Source organism: Tetrao urogallus, assembly GCF_951394365.1.
Source record: "Tetrao urogallus genome assembly, chromosome: 9".
NCBI classification, from domain to species: domain Eukaryota; kingdom Metazoa; phylum Chordata; class Aves; order Galliformes; family Phasianidae; genus Tetrao; species Tetrao urogallus.
In genome coordinates, this window is record NC_136822.1 from 12,289,658 (window position 1) to 12,311,980 (window position 22,323).

At 36.6% G+C, this 22,323-nt stretch overlaps 1 protein-coding gene across 2 annotated transcripts in view; it reads left to right on the top strand.

The window, feature by feature from the left end:
• The window catches only part of ATP13A3 (ATPase 13A3), a gene marked incomplete at both ends in the record, with an annotated part of 49,014 nt that overhangs the window by 18,554 nt on the left and 8,137 nt on the right, over window positions 1-22,323 (top strand). For both annotated transcript variants that reach the window (XM_079539803.1, XM_079539802.1), the window contains 25 exons: window positions 800-973; window positions 1,740-1,910; window positions 2,218-2,288; window positions 5,410-5,490; window positions 6,641-6,710; window positions 7,542-7,676; window positions 8,727-8,799; window positions 9,524-9,655; window positions 10,628-10,807; window positions 12,321-12,478; window positions 13,126-13,314; window positions 14,185-14,246; window positions 14,814-14,964; window positions 15,403-15,519; window positions 16,468-16,485; window positions 16,590-16,743; window positions 16,829-16,949; window positions 17,695-17,819; window positions 18,645-18,823; window positions 19,309-19,431; window positions 19,514-19,593; window positions 20,386-20,428; window positions 20,523-20,632; window positions 21,466-21,562; window positions 22,074-22,146. In XM_079539803.1, the coding sequence (XP_079395929.1) occupies window positions 800-973; window positions 1,740-1,910; window positions 2,218-2,288; window positions 5,410-5,490; window positions 6,641-6,710; window positions 7,542-7,676; window positions 8,727-8,799; window positions 9,524-9,655; window positions 10,628-10,807; window positions 12,321-12,478; window positions 13,126-13,314; window positions 14,185-14,246; window positions 14,814-14,964; window positions 15,403-15,519; window positions 16,468-16,485; window positions 16,590-16,743; window positions 16,829-16,949; window positions 17,695-17,819; window positions 18,645-18,823; window positions 19,309-19,431; window positions 19,514-19,593; window positions 20,386-20,428; window positions 20,523-20,632; window positions 21,466-21,562; window positions 22,074-22,146 (2,887 nt within the window). The remainder of the gene's footprint in view (window positions 1-799; window positions 974-1,739; window positions 1,911-2,217; window positions 2,289-5,409; window positions 5,491-6,640; window positions 6,711-7,541; window positions 7,677-8,726; window positions 8,800-9,523; window positions 9,656-10,627; window positions 10,808-12,320; window positions 12,479-13,125; window positions 13,315-14,184; window positions 14,247-14,813; window positions 14,965-15,402; window positions 15,520-16,467; window positions 16,486-16,589; window positions 16,744-16,828; window positions 16,950-17,694; window positions 17,820-18,644; window positions 18,824-19,308; window positions 19,432-19,513; window positions 19,594-20,385; window positions 20,429-20,522; window positions 20,633-21,465; window positions 21,563-22,073; window positions 22,147-22,323) is intronic.

Sequence of the window (22,323 nt, forward strand, 5' to 3'; positions counted from 1 at the left end):
AATATGATGTAATGTGAAACTCAGGAATGTAGCACTGCATCTGGAAAGCCACTGAATTGTGTTCTGTTCCCAGCTCTCATCAGGTTAAGTTGGTACATGCCTTTGACTAAGGCACACTTAATACTTTGTGGGTTTTTTATTGCGAAGATTTTTCCAGCTGGTGCAAGGTGCAGAATCTTGAGAGTGCTGCTTGTAGTCTCTAATGTTTCACAATAGCATTTCTTGTTAAATAGCAGACAAAATAACCAGGTTCCTTTACTTAGTAGTAGTATTTTACAAGTGTTTGTACAGGTGTTTAGAAAACAGTATGAAAATATGTTAGCACCAGTAATTTGAAACTGTGTGTGTTAGCTTATCAAATGCTTATCTGGTAAAACTGACACCTGACTAAAAACAAATACTTGCTTTTTTTCTTAAGTGCTTGGTTGGCTTGTGCTATATGCTGATCACAGATGTGATGAGACTTAAGGCAGGTTGTGTTACAGCCTAAGTCTCCATGGACCAGTCTAGCAAAGTAGATAGGTTCTGTAATGAAATGTTTTGAACAATGTGTACGTGCTGCCTTTTTGAGGCTTTAACTGATCTTTGTATTTCTCACTGCACTAAACAGTCCTTTTTGTTACTTCCCCATCATTTTTTACAAAATGTTTTCCTCTTCCAGAAAAGTAAAAGGAAGAAAATAGATTTCAGATGTATTTCCCTTTAAATATTGCATTTGATGAAAAATTAATGTCAGTTTCCTAAGCCAGAGTCATTAAGGGGGTCATTGGTTGTTGTTTGTTTCTCTGTTTCCGTGCAGGAGATCTATGGTTATGAATTATGTCGTTGGAAGCTGGTGCTAGTTACTGTAGGAGTGATCTGTTCTGGTGGCTTCCTCCTCCTCCTCCTCTACTGGATGCCTCAGTGGCGTGTGAAAGCAACGTGCAAAAAGACTACGCTTAAAGACTGTGAAGTGGTTCTGCTGAGAACAACCGTAAGTCTGTAGATGGGAGGGTGTACTTAAGCAAGTTAGGAGTTGTTTCTCATCCCTCTTGCTGTTTGCTGAATTACACAGATTCTTGTCTGTCTGGTAGACACAATTTTGTTTTGTAGTGCTGAAGAACTGTGCTCCTTAGTACTGTGTTTAGCTTTGCTGCCTGTATGAGAAGACTGACAGCTGTTTGCAGAGGACATAGTGAAAACAAAGTCTTTGCTTTTGGATTTTGAGAATTAAATACATGAATTACATTTTCATTGAAAGCTGCAGATCAGATACCTTGCTCTTATAAACTGATACACAGTTTTCAGTTTTTTGACTCTTCATCAACCATTTTAAGTTTGAAGGTGAAAGTCTAGATCCAAGGGTGTGATATCAAACTGTATTTTTACTTTGTAGGATCTCTTTATAATTTCGTGGTACATCTTCAGTTCTTCTAAGTGGCAGAGTGTGTGAAGCTGCACACACAGAAATCTCGTTGTTCTTGCTGCTACAGAACAAATCTAGTATTTTCTGAAGGACTGAATGTGTCACAATTCAAGTGCCAGGTTTCATTGCTTAAGAAAAAAGCAATAAATCCTTTTAGTTTGGAAAACATTATTTCAGAATTGTGGAATTAAATGCATTCTTAAGGCATCTGACTTTAATTTGAAGTTATCTTCTATAATTATGTTTAGACTGTTATCTGTTGACTCGTTGCTACAGCTACTGTAGTAAAATGCTGTTGAAATGTTCTAATGGCCTCCTTCTTTTTTTTCATAAGGATGAATTCAAGATATGGTTTTGTGCAAAGGTTCGCGTTATGCCTTCTTTGGGAGCCAGTCCTTTACAGAATCCTGACCCTATTGTACACAAGGTTTCAAATGGCCACACTGTTCATTTCTGTGAATCTGCTGCAGAAGAGAATAAAAATTATTTGAAAAAATATTTGCCTGTAAGTAGAGCAGTGCTTCACTTGCTAACTTTCAGAGCATCTGCAAGTAGCGTGTGGTGTAAACACGCACAGTGCAGTAACGCGTCAGTTATTTCATTTCTCTAAAAGCTTAACAGACTCCTCGGGTAGAAAACATCTCTTCTACAGTAGCCCATTGCTGGGATGTTTGAAATATTATTTTGAAAGAAAACCACTCAGTTTTCAGTAGCTTTTCTAAATTCATTTTCTGTCGCTGTTCAAAATGCAGTCAGTGGAGAGAGAGGTGCCGAGTGGTGCCAGTTTAATACCTGGTCTGTTGCCCTTGCAGATTCGTTATTTCACACATCACAGCGTGAAGTATTTCTGGAATGATTCAGCTCAAAGTTTTGATGTTATACGGTAGGAATATTTCTTTCTTATTTTACTTAAAACTGCATTTTTTATAACTATTGCATGCCAGAAAGCATGGTGAAAAATAATGCCATATTCTCACCAGCTGTTTTAGCTCAATGAGCCTTTGAACCACTGTGAGAGCAGGGAGATTTTAACACAGTGTGACTTCTGGAAAGAGAGTTTTTGTTTAATCTACTTGTATTGAGCATGATTTATATAGGGTAACGTGCTTTGTGCCACTGCAGGCTTTTTTTTTTTTTTTTTTTTTTTGCCTGTTGTAGGAGAGTTAGTTGAGACTATGAGCACCTTTTTGTAGACAGCAGTTCTCCCATAAACTTGTAAAATATTTTCCTTCTGTTGGAATAATAGCTTTTTGCATAGCTGCTGAGCTAGACTCAGAAGGAGTACCTAGGAAGAGGGCAATTCACTAAATGCTCGTTGCTCACCTTTATGTAGGTTTGTGCAGCTGTATTTATCCAAGCTGAACTGGAAGCAGTGGCTTTTAGTAACATCAAGTCTCTTGCAGTGATGGGAAACACCTTTTAGTGGACCGTACAAGCTATGTGCTGAAGGTGATGTGCTGTAATTCCTCTTACCCAGCAGCACAGTTCCACGACGTCAGGGTTGAAGATAGAAGCTCTGATTTTTTGACTACTTTTTAAAACAGGAAGTCTGAATGGGAAACGTACTTTTCCACATGATTCAAAGTTTCATTAAAAGCTACAAGGAGTACATATAGAAAAAAAGACTCCAGACCAGTGACTGGAGGTAAAATAACTAAAAATTTCTGTGAAACCTATTCTGCAGACAAATGAATAACATGGGATGTTATCAGCAGTGACAACAGTTACAAGAAGTGATCATCATACAGGCAGTTATGAAATTCGGAACTCCTCTGGGAAGATGGAGGTGTCTCATTTCATTTGTAAATAAAAGCTTCATATACATTTTTTATGTTAAGTCTCTTAAGTTACAATGGTGCAGGTACAGGGAAAATTTGTACAACTCTACGTGGTTAGAAATAAGTGTCGTGCCTCAGCATGAAAGCGATGACTCAAAATTTGCCATTTGCTGTTTGGCTGTGCCTTTTGATGTTCTTGTGATAGCTCAGCCGAGTTATAATCCCCTGAAAAATCTCAGCTATGCCTGTGAAGTTGTGAGTGTTTGTTCAGTCACATTCTTGCTAATATGCCAAATTTTCACTGCTGTGATATGTTAGGAATCACTCAGCCTGACCAACCTCTTATTTAGTCAGGTACTGTAGCTGAGCTGGAATCCACTACTTAACAGCTGGGTGCTGAAGTGGGGAAAGAGCCTCATCTGAGACTAGCAGAGTACAAAGTCACTTTTGGGCAAAGTCAAGTGAGAGCAAGAGTATGGTGTAGTTACTCTCTACAGTGAATTAGTTATGATCATGTAGGGAAGTTCTCGGTATCACCTGGGAAATAGTAATTGAACTTAAGAATGTAAACATCATGAAAAGAATTCTTAAACATTCATACTGGTTGCCTTCACTGGGATGCCTTTCTTAAGCTGCTGATCAGTTCCTTCTATAGTAACATGGCAGAGAATCAATTTGCAAAGAGATGGGACTTCAGACTGAGGGCTTTGTAGTAAGATCCCAAGGCAAGCAATACAGCTGCAGTTGTGTTCTAAGTATAATACTGTATAATGAAGATAAGTCAGTCTGCACAGGCAGTTATGCAAGTATCCAGAAGATAGAATGGTTTGATTTCATAAACACTAATCACAGTTCAGAAGGGAAGCAAATAAAGATTTCTTGGGCAACTATTTCAGTTGTGAGAGCTTGAGTTTTGTTATCATTGTTCTTATAATAATGTAGCATTAAGGACCCTGGTTTAAACACAGGAAATGCAAGTGCAATTGTTCTGAAACTAAATCAGACCTGGCCGTGTAGCCAAAGAGGATGCACCTTTGACCCTGTATGTCTGTTTTGTTTTAGCTAGTGTCAAATGAAACTTTGAGTGAGTTGATGAGTAGTTGATGTAATAAAGTATGTGCATACTGGGATTTTCTTAATCTCTTGGGAATTCAGCACTGCAACACTTAATTGGAGTGAGGCTAATTTCTCATTGTGGACTGAAAACTAAAATAAGTTTCTTTTCTGAGCAAAACTGGGAGAGAAGGGGGAGAACTGGGAGAGAGGGGAGGAAGGCACAGTTACTAGAAGAGAATTATATGCTGATCTAAAAATCATGCTTTAAAATCTTTGAACCTGATATAATTTAGGGAAAACTTGTAAACCCATGATGAAGTTTATTTATTAGCATTTTTACATTCTCATAATGATTTCACCAGAAGCTGGTAGAAGCATAGTTTCAGCCTTTGCAACAGTGAGGGTATTAAACTTTTTTCCCCATGTCCTAGAGAATGGAAATAATTCTTACTATGTGTATGCACAGTAGAAAGGGTATTTCTTCAATGGGACACAACTCTGAATCCTTTTTGTAGAGAACTGAAGTTTTCCAATATAGTAAAAGACTTGTGTTGAGAAGTGCTCTTTTTTTGTGTCATCTGTGAAAGCCTTTCAAAAGATAATGATGCTTTCCTATGCATCCAAATTATGTCCACTAGAAAAACATGTGGACATTGGATGTGATATGTTCAATTAAGTGAGCTTGTTAGTTCAAACAATTCAAACAATCCTGTAGCTATAAACAATGATATTTCACACATTCTTTCTTATCTGAGGGTCATCTAATTTACAGCATTGATTTTCACAGCACGTAGGAGTCCTATGAAGATGAATCTTACAGTGTAAAGGAGGCACTTGGAATGTATACTGTATTTTACCTAGTCCTGATTTACTTCATATAATGTCTTAAAAAACTTGTTCACACTTCAGAGGATTTGAATATTGGTTATGCTAGTATTTTAGTTCATTTCTCAAATGTATCCCTACTATTACTGAAATAAAGGTATGACTGTCCTCCAGGGTAAGACAAGTCAACGATAAGGCTTTTAAGATGGCATTTGTATCTACAGTTGTGTGACACAGTAACTAGAAAAGCATTAATTAAGGGTGTAACTCTCTTGTGTTGCTGAATACTTGATGTTTTAAATATCAGGTTTCTGAAATAACTCACTGACTTTTTCCTCTACTTAGAGGATTAGATGACTCTACATTCTGTTCTTCAATTCATAATGAACACAGCAGAGGACTGACAAAGGAGATGCATGATTATAGGTAATGTTACAATATTTGAGGGAAGAACTGCTTTGATCCAATTGTCTCTCCTCATAAAGTTAACAAAATTTAGAAGACAGCAGAGAGTGTTACATAGCTAATAAAGAATATTGGATGCCAGTAGAGAGTGGCATGGCCTGAACTGTTACAGTTTCTTAATTAACTGCTAATTACAACTAATTTAGGAAGATATGAATGAAGCTTCCCAGGTTTTGGCTTACATTTTAAAAGCTTAGTTAGTATGAGGGGTTTGTCCCATAGTTTGCATGGATGTACCTGTGGTTGGTTGGAGCTAAACACATTTCCACTTCTTAAAGTTCGAGTTAGCAAGAAGTAACTGGAAAAAGTATTTTGTCTGTAGCATGCGATTTTACACTAAATGTGTAAGCATCCTGACAGGGAACAAAGCTTTGAATGCCCAGTGAGAAGAGAGTCTGAAGTGTAGAATCTGAATCCAACCAGCTGGAGGATGTATTTTCAAAACGTTTATATCTACATAAGCTTTGGTGTTGTAATTTATTGCTGCCTAAACTAAACAGCTTTGCATTTTATTGCATTTCTGGCTTTTTTTTTCTCTTTTCCATATCAGACCTTCTCAGTTTAAAATATGGAAGCATATTCTTGCTCCTTCCATTTTCTATTGATTTGTGGCTTTTTCTTCAAGATTAATGTCTGTCATGTCAATCTTACTAAACCAGATCAGATCCCATCAGAGATTAGTTTTTTGCTTTCCTTCTCATGATTTGCCCTTCTTTGTGCTGTGCTTAAAACTAAGGTACAGAACCATGAAAACAGCATCTTACTGCAAGGCTAAGAAGTAAAGCTAGAGCTTAAGTTGGTGAAAACCACATACAGAGTTTCAGAATGATATGATTATTAAAAGTGGACCTAAATAAAGTTCTTAGAGAAATCTATGAAAGAACCTAAAATACATTTTAAATTGAAATTAAAAGTAATTATCTTCACATTGGAAGTATGTAACATCTCATTGGACAGGCATAATGGTAAATGCCTTTTGAAACAGTGAATGTGATAAAAGGGGCCATGGATTAAATGATATTTTATCATTTTCTGGTATTAATGGAATTAATTCAAAATGAATAAGATCTTTAAAAATTTTAAGTATATTTTTTGGTTGGTTTTAATGCAGGAAAATGTTCTTTGGAATAAATGAAATTGCTGTGAAAGTGCCTTCCATTTTTAAGCTTCTGATTAAGGAGGTAAGATCATTTTTTTTAATGAACAAAAATGTATATCATTAAAAGTTATTTTAAGTGCAGCGATTCTTAGGCTAGTATCCAAATGATTGTGTGAAACGAAAACCTCAGAGAGCCCAGCACTTACAAGAAAAATGATAGGGAATTTTATTTTTAAGAGCTCCAAATCTGCAAGGCCTTTGCTACAAACTCTTTGCAGTTCACAGTGTGGTGCCCTAGTAAGGGCATGAAAAAAACATGCCAGGGATTTTTGAGCGGCCATGCATCTTGTTTTTATGGTTCATTTCAGACTTGATGGTGAACACAGTCAGTGGCTTTATCAGCCTGGGTATTTTACATTACAGCATACTCATAAAATCTAATGTGTTCTTGCATGTGCGCTTAATTTGCTTGTTCCATTTCCCTTTTATAGTATGAATTTGAGTAGCTAATTTGTTATCCATGTGATAATAGGTGGTAGAACATTTTGAACAATGAAATTCTCAAAGCTGAGCTAACGGATAAGAGTGTTTATTAATAATTAAGAGGTGATAGCTTTGAAAATAAGAATTTATTATGCAACAGATATACCTATCCTTTTTGCTTTGAGGTGTAGGGGAAAGTGCATACAATCTTTAATACATATACTTGCATGCTATTTTAATGAGAGCTACTTTTGGAGGGTTGAATTTGTGAAAAGGAGGGAGCAATTTGACAAAACAGGCAAAATCCACGTTAAAAAACAAAAACATTTGGAAGTTTTATCTCCTCTGTAGAGGAGAATTATTCTGACTCTTCTGAATGAGAATGCATGTGACCATTTGGTTTAACTTTAATGTTCTTTCACTCTTCTAGGTTCTCAATCCTTTTTACATTTTTCAGTTGTTCAGTGTGATATTGTGGATCACTGATGAATATCACTACTATGCATTAGCAATTGTGATCATGTCTGTATTATCCATTGTTAGCTCACTCTACACTGTTAGAAAGGTAAGGTCAAAGTAAACGTGCATCTTCTCAGCTTTTTATTTACCAGATAATTTTTATGTGGAAATTCTATGAATCTTAGAATTTTTCAGAGCTATACACATAGAATCTTGTTACGGATTTTCCTTCTTTGAGTTGGATGAATTTGGATCTACAGTTCTTTTTGAGACAGTTTTCTGCTGACTTCCCACTCTCTTGAATCAGATTGACCTGCCTCCTTCTCAGATAACAGAAATGCTACCTCACATAAAACTCAGATGCAACCACATGTATTGGATTGTACTGACAGTATTGATTCTTTCTTGCATTGTTCCCTCCTCTTTGAAAAAGTCCAGTGTAACTGAGGACCACCCAGACTTGTGGATTATTAAATTGGTGATGCATTTTCTGTGTAGACTTAGCTGTAGTGAATGGAAAATGAAGTAGTAACTAGCCTTAAATTGCAGTCTCTTAATAAATACCAGAGGTGGGAAAATAAATAATAATAAGGTTTTCATCAAAGTTTATGTAAATACTGCAATTCTTTTGTACAGAATCATAGAATCACCTCCAAGATCGTCCAGTCCAACTGTCCACCTACCATCAGTATTTTCCCACTTAACTACTCTCTTAGCACAACGTCTGAACATTTCTTGAACACCTCCAGGGATGGTGACTCAACCACCTCCCTGAGCAGCCCATTCCAGTGCCTGACTGCTCTTTCTGAGAAGAAATTTTTCCTATTAACAAACCTGAACTTAGCACAGTTTGAGTCCATTCACTCTAGTCTTATTGCTATGTATCTTACTGAGCAAATGTTTTTATAATTTGCTTGGCAGTGTGTATTTTGTTCCAAGAGTGCTATTGAAAGTAGGAATCTGTACAGGCTGATTTACTTGAACTTTATTTGCCTGTAAATTTCCTAAACTATTTTGATACAAATGCTTAAAGTAATATTTTGCTGTAGAAGAATTAGTAAAGAATCTTATAATTTTCACTTGTAGAAGTACAGTATGCGTTTAGAAGAGGAGAAGCTGTGTTTTGAAATTTTGAACTGTTTTCTCCTCTTTGCAGCAATATGTTATGTTACATGACATGGTAGCAGCTCACAGCATTGTAAGGGTTTCTGTCTGCAGAAGAAATCAAGGTAAACTTTGCATGCTCTTTGGACAGTTGAATTTAAGTAGCTTATTAAATATGAGCTCGAACTTGATGCACACTTGTTCTTTCTCCTGCTTGTAATGTTTGCATTTCATAGCAAAATTGCATGAGAAAAGAAGTTGCAAAGTGGAATTGAAATATGGTAGTCATCTGTTCAGGATTATTCTAGATAGCATTTTTAGCAAGTGTCAGATTTGTGTTTTGTAGGGTACCTCTCTTTGTCATATCTACCATTCCAGGTCGTATCTGCTGCCTTCCCAGGTATGTGGTTATCATTGTAATGTCTTTCTTGGTTTAAAGAGGTGCATGCATTGGATTTCCATTCCATTTTATTAACCAGCAGAGGCTGAAATTGATTTCTGGACTTCTGCTCATTTGGATACCACAATAGCTGAAGATTATTAGGTTACAGTGTGTGATGTTGTTTTGTAAGACATGCCTTTCTGTTGTACTTCTGTCTTTTTAATGAACTTTATTTAATCTTCTGTATGAGCTTGACTATTTTCATTTGTTAGATAAACTATACCCATGTGCTCTAGAAGTTAATCTATAATGGCACTGGTTTTATCAACGTTTGGGTTTTTTTGCCTCTTTTTGAGGAATTTTCAAGATGCCTCTAATAAAATGGAGCACAGTGTTAAATATCACACGAACTGTGTGGATCTGTGGTGACTGTTTTCAGGTAAACTTGTTTGTGTTCCTTCACTTAGAAATTGAAGAAATCCTTTCTACCAATCTTGTGCCTGGAGATATCATGTTGATTCCATCTAACGGGACAATTATGCCCTGTGATGCAGTACTTCTCAGTGGTACCTGTATCGTGAACGAAAGCATGTTAACAGGTAAAATAAACCTATTATGCTTGTATGGCTGAAGACATTGTGTGCATGCTTATCTTGCAGCTTGCTCTACAGAAGTGAGTGTATTTATTTATATTTATATTTATATTTATATTTATATTTATATTTATATAGCTCAAATGTGTATGTTCCTGCCATTGATTGCACTCATCAGTACTTAGGTACTTAATGCACCAGGTACCTGGTACAACTTGGCAACTCCAAAAATGATTAATAGTTTCTTGTTGAAAAGTTTTCTTCTTAATAGTGAGTCCTCCTGCCTCTTGACTTGCTGTTCTCAGTGTGGATTGAATTTTGCAGTATGTTTCTTCAAAAAAAATTTAGCACAAACTTTTTAAGTGCTTCCAGGATGATGGTAGTGAGTAGACTGTTCTACTTTGTTTCTTAAACAAATGGTTACCTCAATAAGTTTGTGCCTGCATGTTCTGAAACCTGATATCGTTGTCAGGCAGCTTCAATGAATAGAATGGCCTTCTTGTTGTTCCTAGCATAATGTGGCAGGCTGGCAGCATTTAGAAAATTGCAGTTCAGAGGTGGTGCGTTTCATCACATTTGGGTCCTTGAGTATATCCACGCCTCATGCTGCTGCTAGCAACAGATAAAATTGCCTGCTACCCTGGTCTGAATATACTCAGTCACCAGAGGAGATCAGAATAATTTCCTTCAACTTTTGGTTTTTCTGAGTAAAGATGAGGAAAGGAAGCTCGTCCTGTTTTCTTTGTGAACTGTATTTTGCACTTCTCTGACTTCAAGTAAGAGGGACAAATTCAGTATGGGAAAATAGAGAATAAGATTAGGTAGAATTTTGATAAGGAACCTGGTGAGCGGAGATTAATAGGTGAAAGACTGCCTAATACCTGTGTTGAAGCGGGACTGTACTTCTCCACTTGAAATCATGAAGGGAAAATGTCTGTTCTTCTTTGATTTTGCTTAGATACTGTTTATCCATTTAAGGTGAAAGTGTTCCTGTCACGAAGATTAATCTACCAAATCCTTCAGAATATCCAAAAGCAACGGGAGATGAAATATACAGCCCAGAAGCTCATAAGCGACATACTTTGTTTTGTGGAACCAATGTGATCCAAACCCGTTTTTATACTGGAGAATTAGTTAAAGCTCTGGTAGTGAGAACAGGTGAGAACAGACTTTTAAGCTTATCACTTATTAGTATAACACTCAGTTTTATAGCTGCGCATGAAGTGATATTTCATTTCATTGCATTGAATGTTGCTAAAGCATGGATAAATGATTATACCCCAACTGATTTGATAAATGCCTGTTGCAGTGCTAACAGAGCTAGATAATGGTGTGGTGAGAATCTGTTGGCAGACAAGAGAATGACTCAATCTTCAACATAAATTTAAAACCTGGTTGTATTTTCAAACCCTTTAGGTATACTTTTACAATGTGTTGCACTATGTATGCCTCTTTTCAGAGGTGTAGGGTACTGTTGGATTGGGTTGATGGTGGGGAATCACTTATTTTAGTGGAGCTGTTGGCAATGCAAAATGCTTTTCTTGCCCAGTTTGTCAGTGCACTTAACACTTGCCTAAGAAACCTGAGCATTTATTTATTTATTTATTTACAGAAGTGATTATTTTTACTAATATTTTAAAGCTTTGGCTTTTGATAGATGGCTTCTTCTATTCAAAACAGCTACACCGACTGCAGTAGTTGGGGATTCTATTTTATGAAGGCACTCTTGAATTACAAAGCATTTGTGGTTAAATACTCTGTTACATAATGGCATGCTGAACTCTGAACAGGTCCATGATTTCTCTCCTGCAGTAACAAATTCAAAGCCCAGAGGCTTCAAGTCTTGTTCATCTTGTAATGTACTCATCCTCTTCAGGACTGTTGAAACAGCTCCTTTGTTTTGGTATAATTTTGTATGCCAAATGTTGGCTTGGAGAGCTTAGTGTTTCCTGTAATGCTCACAGACTTAAGAGAGGCTATCAGGGAGCCAATAGACCCAACAATTGTATTGGGGTTTTAGTAGTAGACTTGGAAGTCTAAGCATATACAAAATGTTTCAGGCATACAAGACTTGACACCAGTTTTGGCCTTCCCTTGTATTGAGGCAAAAGATCAAAGAAAATCTCAGGGTGTCTGGTCATCTGACTCTAAGCCACAAGTCTGGTCTCCTAATGTAAGCATCTAAATGTGATCGAGCGGTTGATTTCTCTAAAAGACAACTCAGTGCTCTGCAGTTTTCTTGCGAATCCCTTTTTTTCTGACTGTTAAAGGAGCTTGTGGAGACTTACCATTAAGTACTTACATTTGGACTTTATGAATAACTTCATTTTCTTTTTACAAGGACTGACACTTCCAGCTAGTATATACACCCACTGAGTTTGCAGTTTGAGGGACAAAATACAATATGACAAACACTTTCAGGCCAAACCATTTGGGTGTTTACTTCCCTTGTAGAAGGGGGTAGATTTAAATCAGCTCTGTGCTCTTGCCATCGGAGTGAAGCACTTAATATGAGCACTGTAATTTAAGTATTGCAAAACATCTGCTACTGTCTATTGGGAAACAGTCTTAATGAAATGAGTAGCTTAAGGGTTTCATTGAGGTTTTTAATATATTTGAAAAGCTTTGTTCTTGTGTATGCATCTAATAAGTCACTCCTTTTTGTTTCTAGGCTTTAATACTGCTAAAGGACAGCTTGTTCGTTCCATACTGTATCCAAAGCCAACTGATTTTAAGCTCTACAGAGATGCCTACTGGTTTCTCCTGTCTCTGGTGGTGGTGGCAGGCATTGGGTTTATTTACACCATTGTCAATAGCATCTTAAATGAGGTATGCTGTCATCTCACTGTATTTGTGTCCAAAAAAACCTTATTTTAGAAAAGCATTGATTATCATTTCCAGCACTTTGGATGATGAAAAACAATTAGATTTTAAATGAAAATATCCTTGCTTTATTTTCTATCAAAGAAACAAGAAAAACAAGCCTACTGAGAATAAGATTCAGTAAAAAAGCAGAATATGAATATCTTATGATGTAATTTGAGCGGGTTACCAAGTCAATCTTCTTTTACCTTTTGGACATAAAATTGCTATCTGTCTGATTCTCAGTTCAAAGAAATTTCGTACAACAAATCTAAAGTGTGTATGGGTGGAAAAATCCCTATTAAGATGTTGCTAACTGATAGCTCTAATTATTTTCTTTCAAATTTTTTTGCATTGTTCTGTCAGTGCTTTAAAGTTATGCAGGGGAAAGAGAAAACTTGAAGTTATGGCTTGAGGGTATATTAGGACTGGATTATCATGGCTGTTCATGGTGGGTGGAGATTATGCTAGGTTTCTAGGCAGTCCAGATCCTGTTATTCTAGGGAAAGCACAGCACGAATTTTGCTTTTGCTGAGAGTGAGAGGACAGTCTCTTTGCTGAGAGTGAGATAGTGACACTGAGTTCTTGTTCATTACCTTTGACCTCTATTGCAGGTTCCAGCTCACACCATCGTCATTGAATCTCTTGACATTATCACGATCACGGTGCCCCCAGCGCTCCCTGCTGCCATGACTGCAGGCATCGTTTATGCACAAAGACGGTTGAAAAAAATTGGCATCTTCTGCATCAGCCCTCAAAGGATAAATATTTGTGGCCAGCTGAATCTTGTGTGTTTTGATAAGGTGGGTGGAACTTTGAAATTTAGTGTTGCTAAGAGGAGGCAGTGTATAATAAGAGGGAATTCATAGACTGGTGACTACTGAGAAATGCGTTACTTCCATTTGGGTGTAGGTCACCTGTTAACTGTCAGGTATTCAATGTTTACTGTCAGTTACCTCCCTCAATTGCTGTAAAAGTTTATGTAATACATAAATTTTGTCTCATCTAAAGGCTTCCAAGTCCTGACTGACACACCAAAATTATGGGGGTTCTGTTTTGCACAAAGGCTTCTGGAAAATTGAACTGTGAAGTCATGCTCGTTACTCATATGAAGTTACTTAAATGAAGAGTCAAACCAATGTTTAATTGTTTGTTGTTTAACAGAAGCACAGTTGAAAGACAGAAATAGGTGTAGGCAGAATCCTCTTCTGTTTTCTTCTTAGATGTTTTTCTGAAATCTTAAGAATCCACACTGAACTTATATTACAAAAATATTTACAGGGAAAATATTTGTTGTGAATGTGTTTCACCTGCTGTTTCAGTCATGCAGGAGAGTAGTACTGAGGGTTCAGTACCTGTTTTCTTCTGTCACTGCTCTCCAAAGGCAGAGAATACTGAGCTATCATGTCAGGATTTTAAAGATCTGTTACTTTGGTCCTCAAGTCGGTGCTCAATTGCTTTCAGTGCTTTTTAAGGTTTTGTAACAGGAGCCTAGTTACTAGCAAAAAGCTAACAGGCAGCTATTTGTAGTTTCAGTTTTTAAGTGAAGATGAAATAAAACGTATTCTTCAGGTATGATATAGCCCATGAACTGTGAATTTGTTTTTACTTGAGGATAACTTCATTCTGAATTTTTTTTTTTCTCTTCCACCTCCTATTGGTTCATTTTGCAGACTGGCACACTTACTGAGGATGGCTTGGATCTTTGGGGAATTCAGCGGGTGGAAAATGCTCGGTAAGGATAACAGTTGATAGCAGATTTGATATTTAGTTGTTCTGTAGCATCTTCAGCAGAGGAAGATTTAATTTGAGCTCCTAAGTTTGCATTTCTGTTAGAAGCTGTAAGAATGCATCTGAAAAAATGTTTTAGATGTACTGGAAGTTATAAATCAGAAGAGGATGAGGGAGAATTTAATCGGTTAAAATCTGAGATCTCATTAGCTTCATGCTGAAGAAACAATGTAGTTAAAATACAGCATGTTTCTTTAGCCCTGTCCTCCTAGTGATGACTTATTGGGCTGCTGAGATGAATTGGCTTAGCTAATTGAATTACATTTAAAGTGACAAAGCCTCTGTAGAAGGGGAGTCAAACTAGAGTATGAATTAATATTTTTGAATCAGTTGGGAGTTTTGACTATTTCTAAAGGTTCCAGTCTAGAGACTAGATCCGTCTTCTGTCATGTGTGAAAATAGTGAAGAAACTTGTGCAGTCAATTATCCTCTGTTAATCTAAACAAACCTTTTGAATTGGCTCATAGTAAATAATTATAGTGCTAAGTATGTTATAACTTCATTGTTTTAGTTTCCTTTCGCCGGAAAAGAGGGCTTGCAGTGAGAGCTTGCTGAAGTCTGAGTTTATTGCTTGCATGGCAACTTGTCATTCCCTTACTAAAATTGAAGGGGTGCTTTCTGGGGATCCACTTGATTTGAAGATGTTTGAAGCAATAGGTTGGGTAAGTGTTTCTTTCATTCAGAATAAGTCACCATTTTATATTAATTTTTAAGTGTCAAATACAAGCTGTGGTATTACGTGACGTTGTAATGGAAAAGTAGGCTTTTGATAATGCTTATCTGTCAACGTGGGAAGGAGATCTTAACTTAAAAGCATTTCTAAAATTTACACTGTGCAACAATTCATAGAAATGAAAAAAACGTGAGCAGCTCATTTACTGCTTTTGATGAGGTAAGGATTGCAGCTAAGGTTTACTGTATACAATTAACTTGTAAAATAGCTAAATGAGCCTTAGGTTAACTGCTAAATTAGGACATTGAACGTTGAACTTTCACAACAAATCATTGAGCTTTGGGCTCATTTCCAAGACTGTTTCCTGGAAATTATGAAAAAATAGAAGTTAATGAATGCATTAAAAATGATCAACTAATTCATACAGATTTTAGAAGAAGCAACGGAAGAGGAGACAGCACTTCATAATCGAATCATGCCAACGGTGGTGCGACCTTCGAAACAACTTTTTCCAGAATCCAAGCAAGCAACCAATCAAGAAATGGTATGTAGATTCAAAGCATTTTGTCAAATTAAACCAATCCTCTAAATTACACAAATATGTTTTAGTGCATGCTGATCTGGCTGATACTATTCAGACAGTTATGGAATTGTTTGGTAGTTTTTCTTGATGGCAAAAATAGAGAAGACGTGTTTTAGCTGTTGTTGCAAAAAGTGGCTCAGCAGATGGTACTGTAATAGATGAGCAGACTAATTGCCAGCACTGCGACACCAATAGACTGGTTATAGAGTGCAGTAACACTTTTTGAGTTCAGACATTTGAATATTAGTATCATTACCAAATTTTCAGTGTGCTAAAAAAGTGCTTTGGTGAGCTTACCGTGGTTCTTGCCAACCTTGTACCTTTAGAGATGCTTGTTTTAATGCCAGTGCTGAGTTAAATAAAATGTACTTGGGATGTTATTATACACAAGGAATGCAAGCAAGAACTCTATCAGAATATCAGAGTAAGGTAGCAGGAGGACATGCAGCAAGTTGGTTGCTTTGTGAGTTCTTCTGCAGTCGCTAGAAGCTTTTTTGTTGCTCAGATCTCAGAGTACACACACAGCAGTTATTACTGTGCAGTAGCTAAGAACGTTCTTGGAATTTGCTACATGACTTTTGTGTTACTCTGTAATAGTGACATTGTTCTGGAATGCTTTGCTACTTTAATAATTTACATGGTTTAAGTGGACACAGGTTTGACTGAAAAGTCTTACAAATTCTAATCAAGATCTAACATATCTCAATTAAAGTAAAAGGTACTTAACAAGTACAGTATATCCATGTTCATCGTTTGTTCCATTGCAATCCATTGCAAATGTAATGTGACTGAGGGTGCTGTAAATATAAATTGGTTTACCAGTTTATGTTACCAATATGAAGTTTAAATATTTTATATTTGGAAAAATACTTAAATATTTACAGGAATTCTTTTCTTTTTTTTCCTTAGGAATTATTTGAGCTTTCGGTAAGTGCTGTTGGTTTTCTTCTTCAATAAATCATTCCTTTTTTTTTTTATTATTTCTCAGAAGTTGTGGATGTAACCCTTTTGTTCTGTTCCATGTTACACAGACCTCTTATGAAATTGGGATTGTGCGCCAGTTTCCATTTTCTTCAGTTTTGCAACGCATGTGTGTAATAGCGAGAATTCTTGGGGAGAAGAGAATGGATGCTTATATGAAAGGTGCCCCTGAAGTGATTGCAAGCTTGTGTAAGCAGGAAACAGGTAAAGGAACAACCTGATTTTTCTCTTGTGCAGCTCAGCTGTGGTATGACTAATTTTAATCATTCTTAACTTGACCTTTTTAAAGTTCCTATTGACTTTGAGAGTGTCCTGGAAGAATACACCAAGCAGGGCTTCCGAGTTATTGCTCTTGCTCACAGAAAATTGGAGTCTAAACTTACATGGCACAAAGTTCAGACCATTAATAGGTAAGAATGGCTTTGCTTTTTTTTTCTTTTCCTTTAAGCTAAATAACAGCAGGCTTTAAAAACTGCACGCTTTGGAGTAATCCTGTTATGCTTACTTTGGTTTAAATCCGATTACTCTTCTTCTTTAGCTTGTTTTTGTCTTGCTATGCAGTTCTGTATGTTCATTAATTGAACCCTGAGCACTACATAGGAACTTAAGGAGGTCTTCCTCTAATAGTGTTACAAAAATTTAGAGTGGCAGTAGCATACACAAGACCTGTAAATGCACTGAGTTTCATATGAAATGTAGTTAAGGGGTCATTTAATTAGCTAACGACTGTTAATCTCCCTTACTTTGACAATTTACTGGGGTAGTTCGTATGTTCTGATTCAGCTAATTGGGAAAAGAAATTATAAAATTTGAGTGAATGTTGAATAAGAGCATTTTTTTCCAAGAGCAACCTTCCTTTTGGGGAATGTCAGATCTTTTAGAAAGAGTTCTGATTGAAGAACTAGACAGTTGTGCATGAGAAGAAACAACACTTTCTTTTTCTTTTGTTATTTTCAGTGTAAACAAGGGGAATGAGCATAAATGAATGGAAATGGTGGTGTTCTCTTGGATTGCTTTTTAAAAGTGAATTCTTCACACTTTGCACAGTTAAAATAAATGTCTCTTTTATTTGATAAGCATAAGGTCAGGTTCTTTAAACTATGTCAAATAATTGTAATTCTTCCAATGTTCTTTTCCTTGCCTCCTTTCATACAGAGATGCTATTGAAAGTAACATGGATTTTATGGGGTTAATTATAATGCAAAACAAGTTAAAGCAAGAAACCCCTGCTGTACTTGAAGATTTGCATAAAGCCAACATTCGCACTGTCATGGTTACAGGTTAGTGCATAAACATTCATATAACAAAAAAAAAGGTTATTTTTGAACAGATTTATTTTGAATGTAGTGCATGAAGTAAAAATGTTTGTGTTGATACACTGGGATAATGCTGTGTTTATGCAAGAATGACGTCCAGAAGCTGTTATGAAACTACACATCATTTTGGTTAAGAGGTGCTTTGGTAAGTCAGAGGTCTGAAGTCATTAAGGGGTTAATTCTACTTTGTAGAATTAACATATTAACATGTTACTTCTTATCGAATTGAAGGATGAAAAACCTTGAACATCTTTGGACTAGGCATAAGTTCACGTCTAATCTCATAACTAGGTTTCAGCAGGAGTTCTTACTGTGTGACCTCCTAAGAGTCCATCCCTACCATTCCAATTTAATGTATATAGTACATTACTTCATTTTTAAAGTTAGTTATTCATTTGTTTGTTTTGGAAGAATGGCTTCTTAACCTGCTTGTGGCTTTGGGTTTGTCTGTGCTGTGTTTTCTGTGTAACGTTGGTCTTTTTTAAGTCACAAATATTACAACTTATAATATACAGGACAGACAAATACAGAGTTGTAATTGGTGGCAGTAGAACTCTGAGTTTGTCTTGTATGTACCATTTTTAGCTGGGAGTGATGCTAGTGAGTGGAGGAACGTAAAGGATATGATATGACATCTGCCTGTGACTTGTTTGGCTCTAAGGATGTCAGTGGTGTATTAAACAGCCTTCCTCCTGCTTTAAAACTGGCTTAGTTAGCTTTTTCTTTTATGATGAATATGGATGTATTGATCCTTTAACTCAAACCTTTCAAAATGCAATTCTTTCATAGGAGATAACATGTTAACTGCTATCTCTGTGGCCAGAGATTGTGGAATGATTCTACCTCAGGATAAGGTCATTATTGCTGAAGCACTACCTCCAAAGGATGGGCAGGCTGCCAGAATCAACTGGCATTATGCAGATACCCTTGCAAGATGCACTAGTTCATCACCAGCCATAAACTCAGAGGTAATTTGATTGTCGTTGTGCCCTTAGTGTATAAACACTTGGTTTTGCTGCTCAGTTTCTCTTTGTCCCCCAACTTTTTATTATTCTGTTAAATAGGAAGTCTGCCATTAAGTGGCAACTCTAAATTGCTGTACTGTTTAACTTGCAGACCTTAAAATATTGAAAAGTAGTAAAACAACATGGGGAGCTAGTTTTTAATTTGTTTCTAACTTCTCTGCAAGATTTGGCTTTTAGCTGTGCAGATGTGGGGTTTTTCTAGTTTTCAATTTGAGTCTGCTTTAGCTACATGTTATGGGAACATTAAGCCATATGTTCTTGTTATTAAATAAATGCTGTAATAGAATGAGATTTTTTTTCAAGGGAAGCTCACAGAAGCCTTCACTAGAGTGAATAATCCTCAAGATTATTGTTATTATTATACTGTGAATATGCACTACATGCTAGAAAAATGCACTACAGCTAGAATATTAAACTCCTTTTGATAGGATATTCCAGTTAAATTGGTCCATGAAAGTCTTGAGGATCTTCAGATGACCAAATACCATTTTGCAATGAATGGAAAGTCATTTGCAGTTATTTTGGAGCATTTTCAGGACCTGGTACCCAAGGTGAGCATTTTACTTGAATTTGGGTACTTTTAATGAAGAACAGGCTTGGTCTTCTGAGCACTAAGAAATTTCTCTCTTTCAGCTTGTGTTACATGGCACTGTGTTTGCTCGCATGGCTCCTGATCAGAAAACTCAGTTGGTGGAAGCTTTACAAAATGTAGAGTAAGTATTTCTTTCAGTATAGAAAGGGGTGGCAGCTTGACAGGATGTTTTGTGCGGTGAGAAAAAAGCTGATGTGTGCTGATAGCTGTTGCACCAAATGAAAAAGATTGGGCTGAGATAACTTCCTAGGGTTGGTGAATAAGCCCATTAGCTGGGCTGAATGAGAGTACAGCCATCTGCTGGTTAGTTGTGAATATGTATGTTGTACAAGCTTCATGAAATTGTAAGTGATGAGTAACTAAACCGAATAGCATATCTATAAATCTGATTTCTTGGCTTAGTGAGCGAATCTATTGAGTGACATGTAGGTATTGAAGAAGTACTAGTGTGATGCCTTGTGTTCACTTACTGTCAGTGTGTTGTTAGTCAGTGTCAAGGCTCAAACTGTTAACTTTGAGACTGTTGCTCACTTAACTGTTTCTTACCTTTGTGGTTTTTCAGAAGTTCGGCGGTTTTTTCATAGACACTTTTAGGGTTATCTTTATGAAAATGTTGTTTCTGTATATAAAATAGTAGAGAAGTATCAACTTACTAAGATAAAGATGCTTTAGACTTTCTTGGGATGATAGGTGATAACTACTATTGATTTGATTGAACTGGATAAGTCACATTACTTTTATCTGTGTCCTTACATGTATAATGTAAATAGTAAGTGCTTTTAGCATCTCAGGTCACTTATGGTTGTACAAACATGGAATATATCAAATAATATAAAAGCACTTAATGAAATCAGTTAAATGGACCATGACTGGGGAGCAGTCCAGAACCCTAACATGTATTTGTTTTCTGTAGTTACTATGTGGGCATGTGTGGAGATGGTGCAAATGACTGTGGCGTAAGTACATTTTTATTTTGCATATAGAACTGCTCAAGTTTTTTTAGCTGAAAGCGTGCTTTAAAATGTTCTCTATTTCGATATGAATTGGCAGGCACTAAAGAGGGCACATGGTGGTATATCTTTGTCTGAACTTGAGGCTTCTGTGGCATCACCATTCACTTCCAGGACACCTAGTATTTCCTGCGTGCCAAAGCTGATCAGGTAATGCCACCATGAACGTAAATGTATCCATGTCACTCATTCTGTATATTCTGTGTTAATAATATGTTTGATGTTATAGTAGGCCCAGCTGAATTAAAGGACCAGCCATACATTTTTCGTAGTTATTTCTTTACTGAAAGTGATCTGAATAGGGAATTGCAATAGCATGATTAATTTTGTTTTAAGTCCTGTCTGTGTAAAGTTCATTTTAAGAGAGGGTTGTACAGTTTTAGTACTTTTGATGTCTTTGTTACTACTGGAGTTTCCATAAAGTGCATGTATGATTGCAAGTGGTAAAATTGTTGCGATAGCCTTGCTTCTCAGCACCGTATTAAGTAGAAAATAGGTTTCCTCTGTGGGGTTTGACCAATTTTTGATTCTAGAATTGGAATCCAGTTAGTAGTTTTGGATAGAGGTCAGCCAGAGAAAAATCTATTTTAATCTGCGTGGAACTGACAAAGTCATGCATATGCAGAAGCACGTCTGTGGCTGGCAGTTGTGAATGCGTTTTCACTCAATCCACATAATAAACTTGTGCTATATAGAAGCATTTGCCACCAGACTTTCATTTTAAAAGCTTTGTTGGAAAACCACATGAAATCAAAGAACACTGCAGTGTGGTGGTGGCTCAGTTCAGAGGGCATCCTCACAGCTCTGCACCTGAAAGTGTACCATTCTGACCCTCCTTTCCTCTCCATGTGTCTGAGCACTCTGTGTCTTCACGCTAGTGTTTCTCGAAAGGCTTGCTGATGTAGTTAATTGCAGTTAATTAAACTGAAGTTTCTGCTTGTTTGTAAAGCTTTCTAGTCATGTGACTGCATTTGTTTTGACAGGGAAGGCCGTGCTGCTTTAATAACTTCCTTCTGTGTATTTAAATTCATGGCATTGTACAGCATTATCCAGTACATCAGCGTTACTCTGCTGTATTCTGTAAGTACGTAGTTGTGATTAAGCAATGTCAGTGTAATTCAGATTTGAAAGCTCATACTTATAAACTGTTGCAAGTCTCTTTGAATACATAACACGCACATTGAGAAATCTTTCTTTAGATTGAAAGTGCTGTTAGTCACAGTACTTGATTTTAATGCTGTTTGAAAAACATGCTGTGTGTATTTTAAAAAGGCTGTAGTTAATGTCTGTGAGAAGAAAATATCTACAGTTGGAAGTCCAGATAAGTTGACTAAAAATGCATTAAAGAGTAAAAATACATGATTTTAAAATGATCAGCTTTAAATTACAAAAAAATGTCACCTTAGGCTTCTTGAAACTGGAATTTTCATATATTCATACTTTGGGAATTGATCTGTGAATTGTACTCAGAATCTGCAGGTAAAGGAAGCCAGGTTGGAAAGAGACTGATTTGTTATAGGGTGGGTTTCACTGTAAGATGCTTCTTGGTGTTGAAGCAGTTACTGATGTTTCAGTTCTGATTTCTCTCTAGATCCTGAGCAATTTGGGAGACCACCAGTTTCTCTTCATTGATTTGGCAATCATTTTGGTGGTTGTATTCACTAGTAAGTATTATGCTGAGCTGCTGTTGGTGGCTTCTGTGAAACAGTTTTTGCATTGTCAGATTTTCTTTAACCACTTACTGCTCATTGGAATAAGCACTGTGATGTGCAAAGTTAAGATGTTACAACTATTGCAGTATTTGTATTGGAAACATAACAATAACCATTGTACTGAATCAG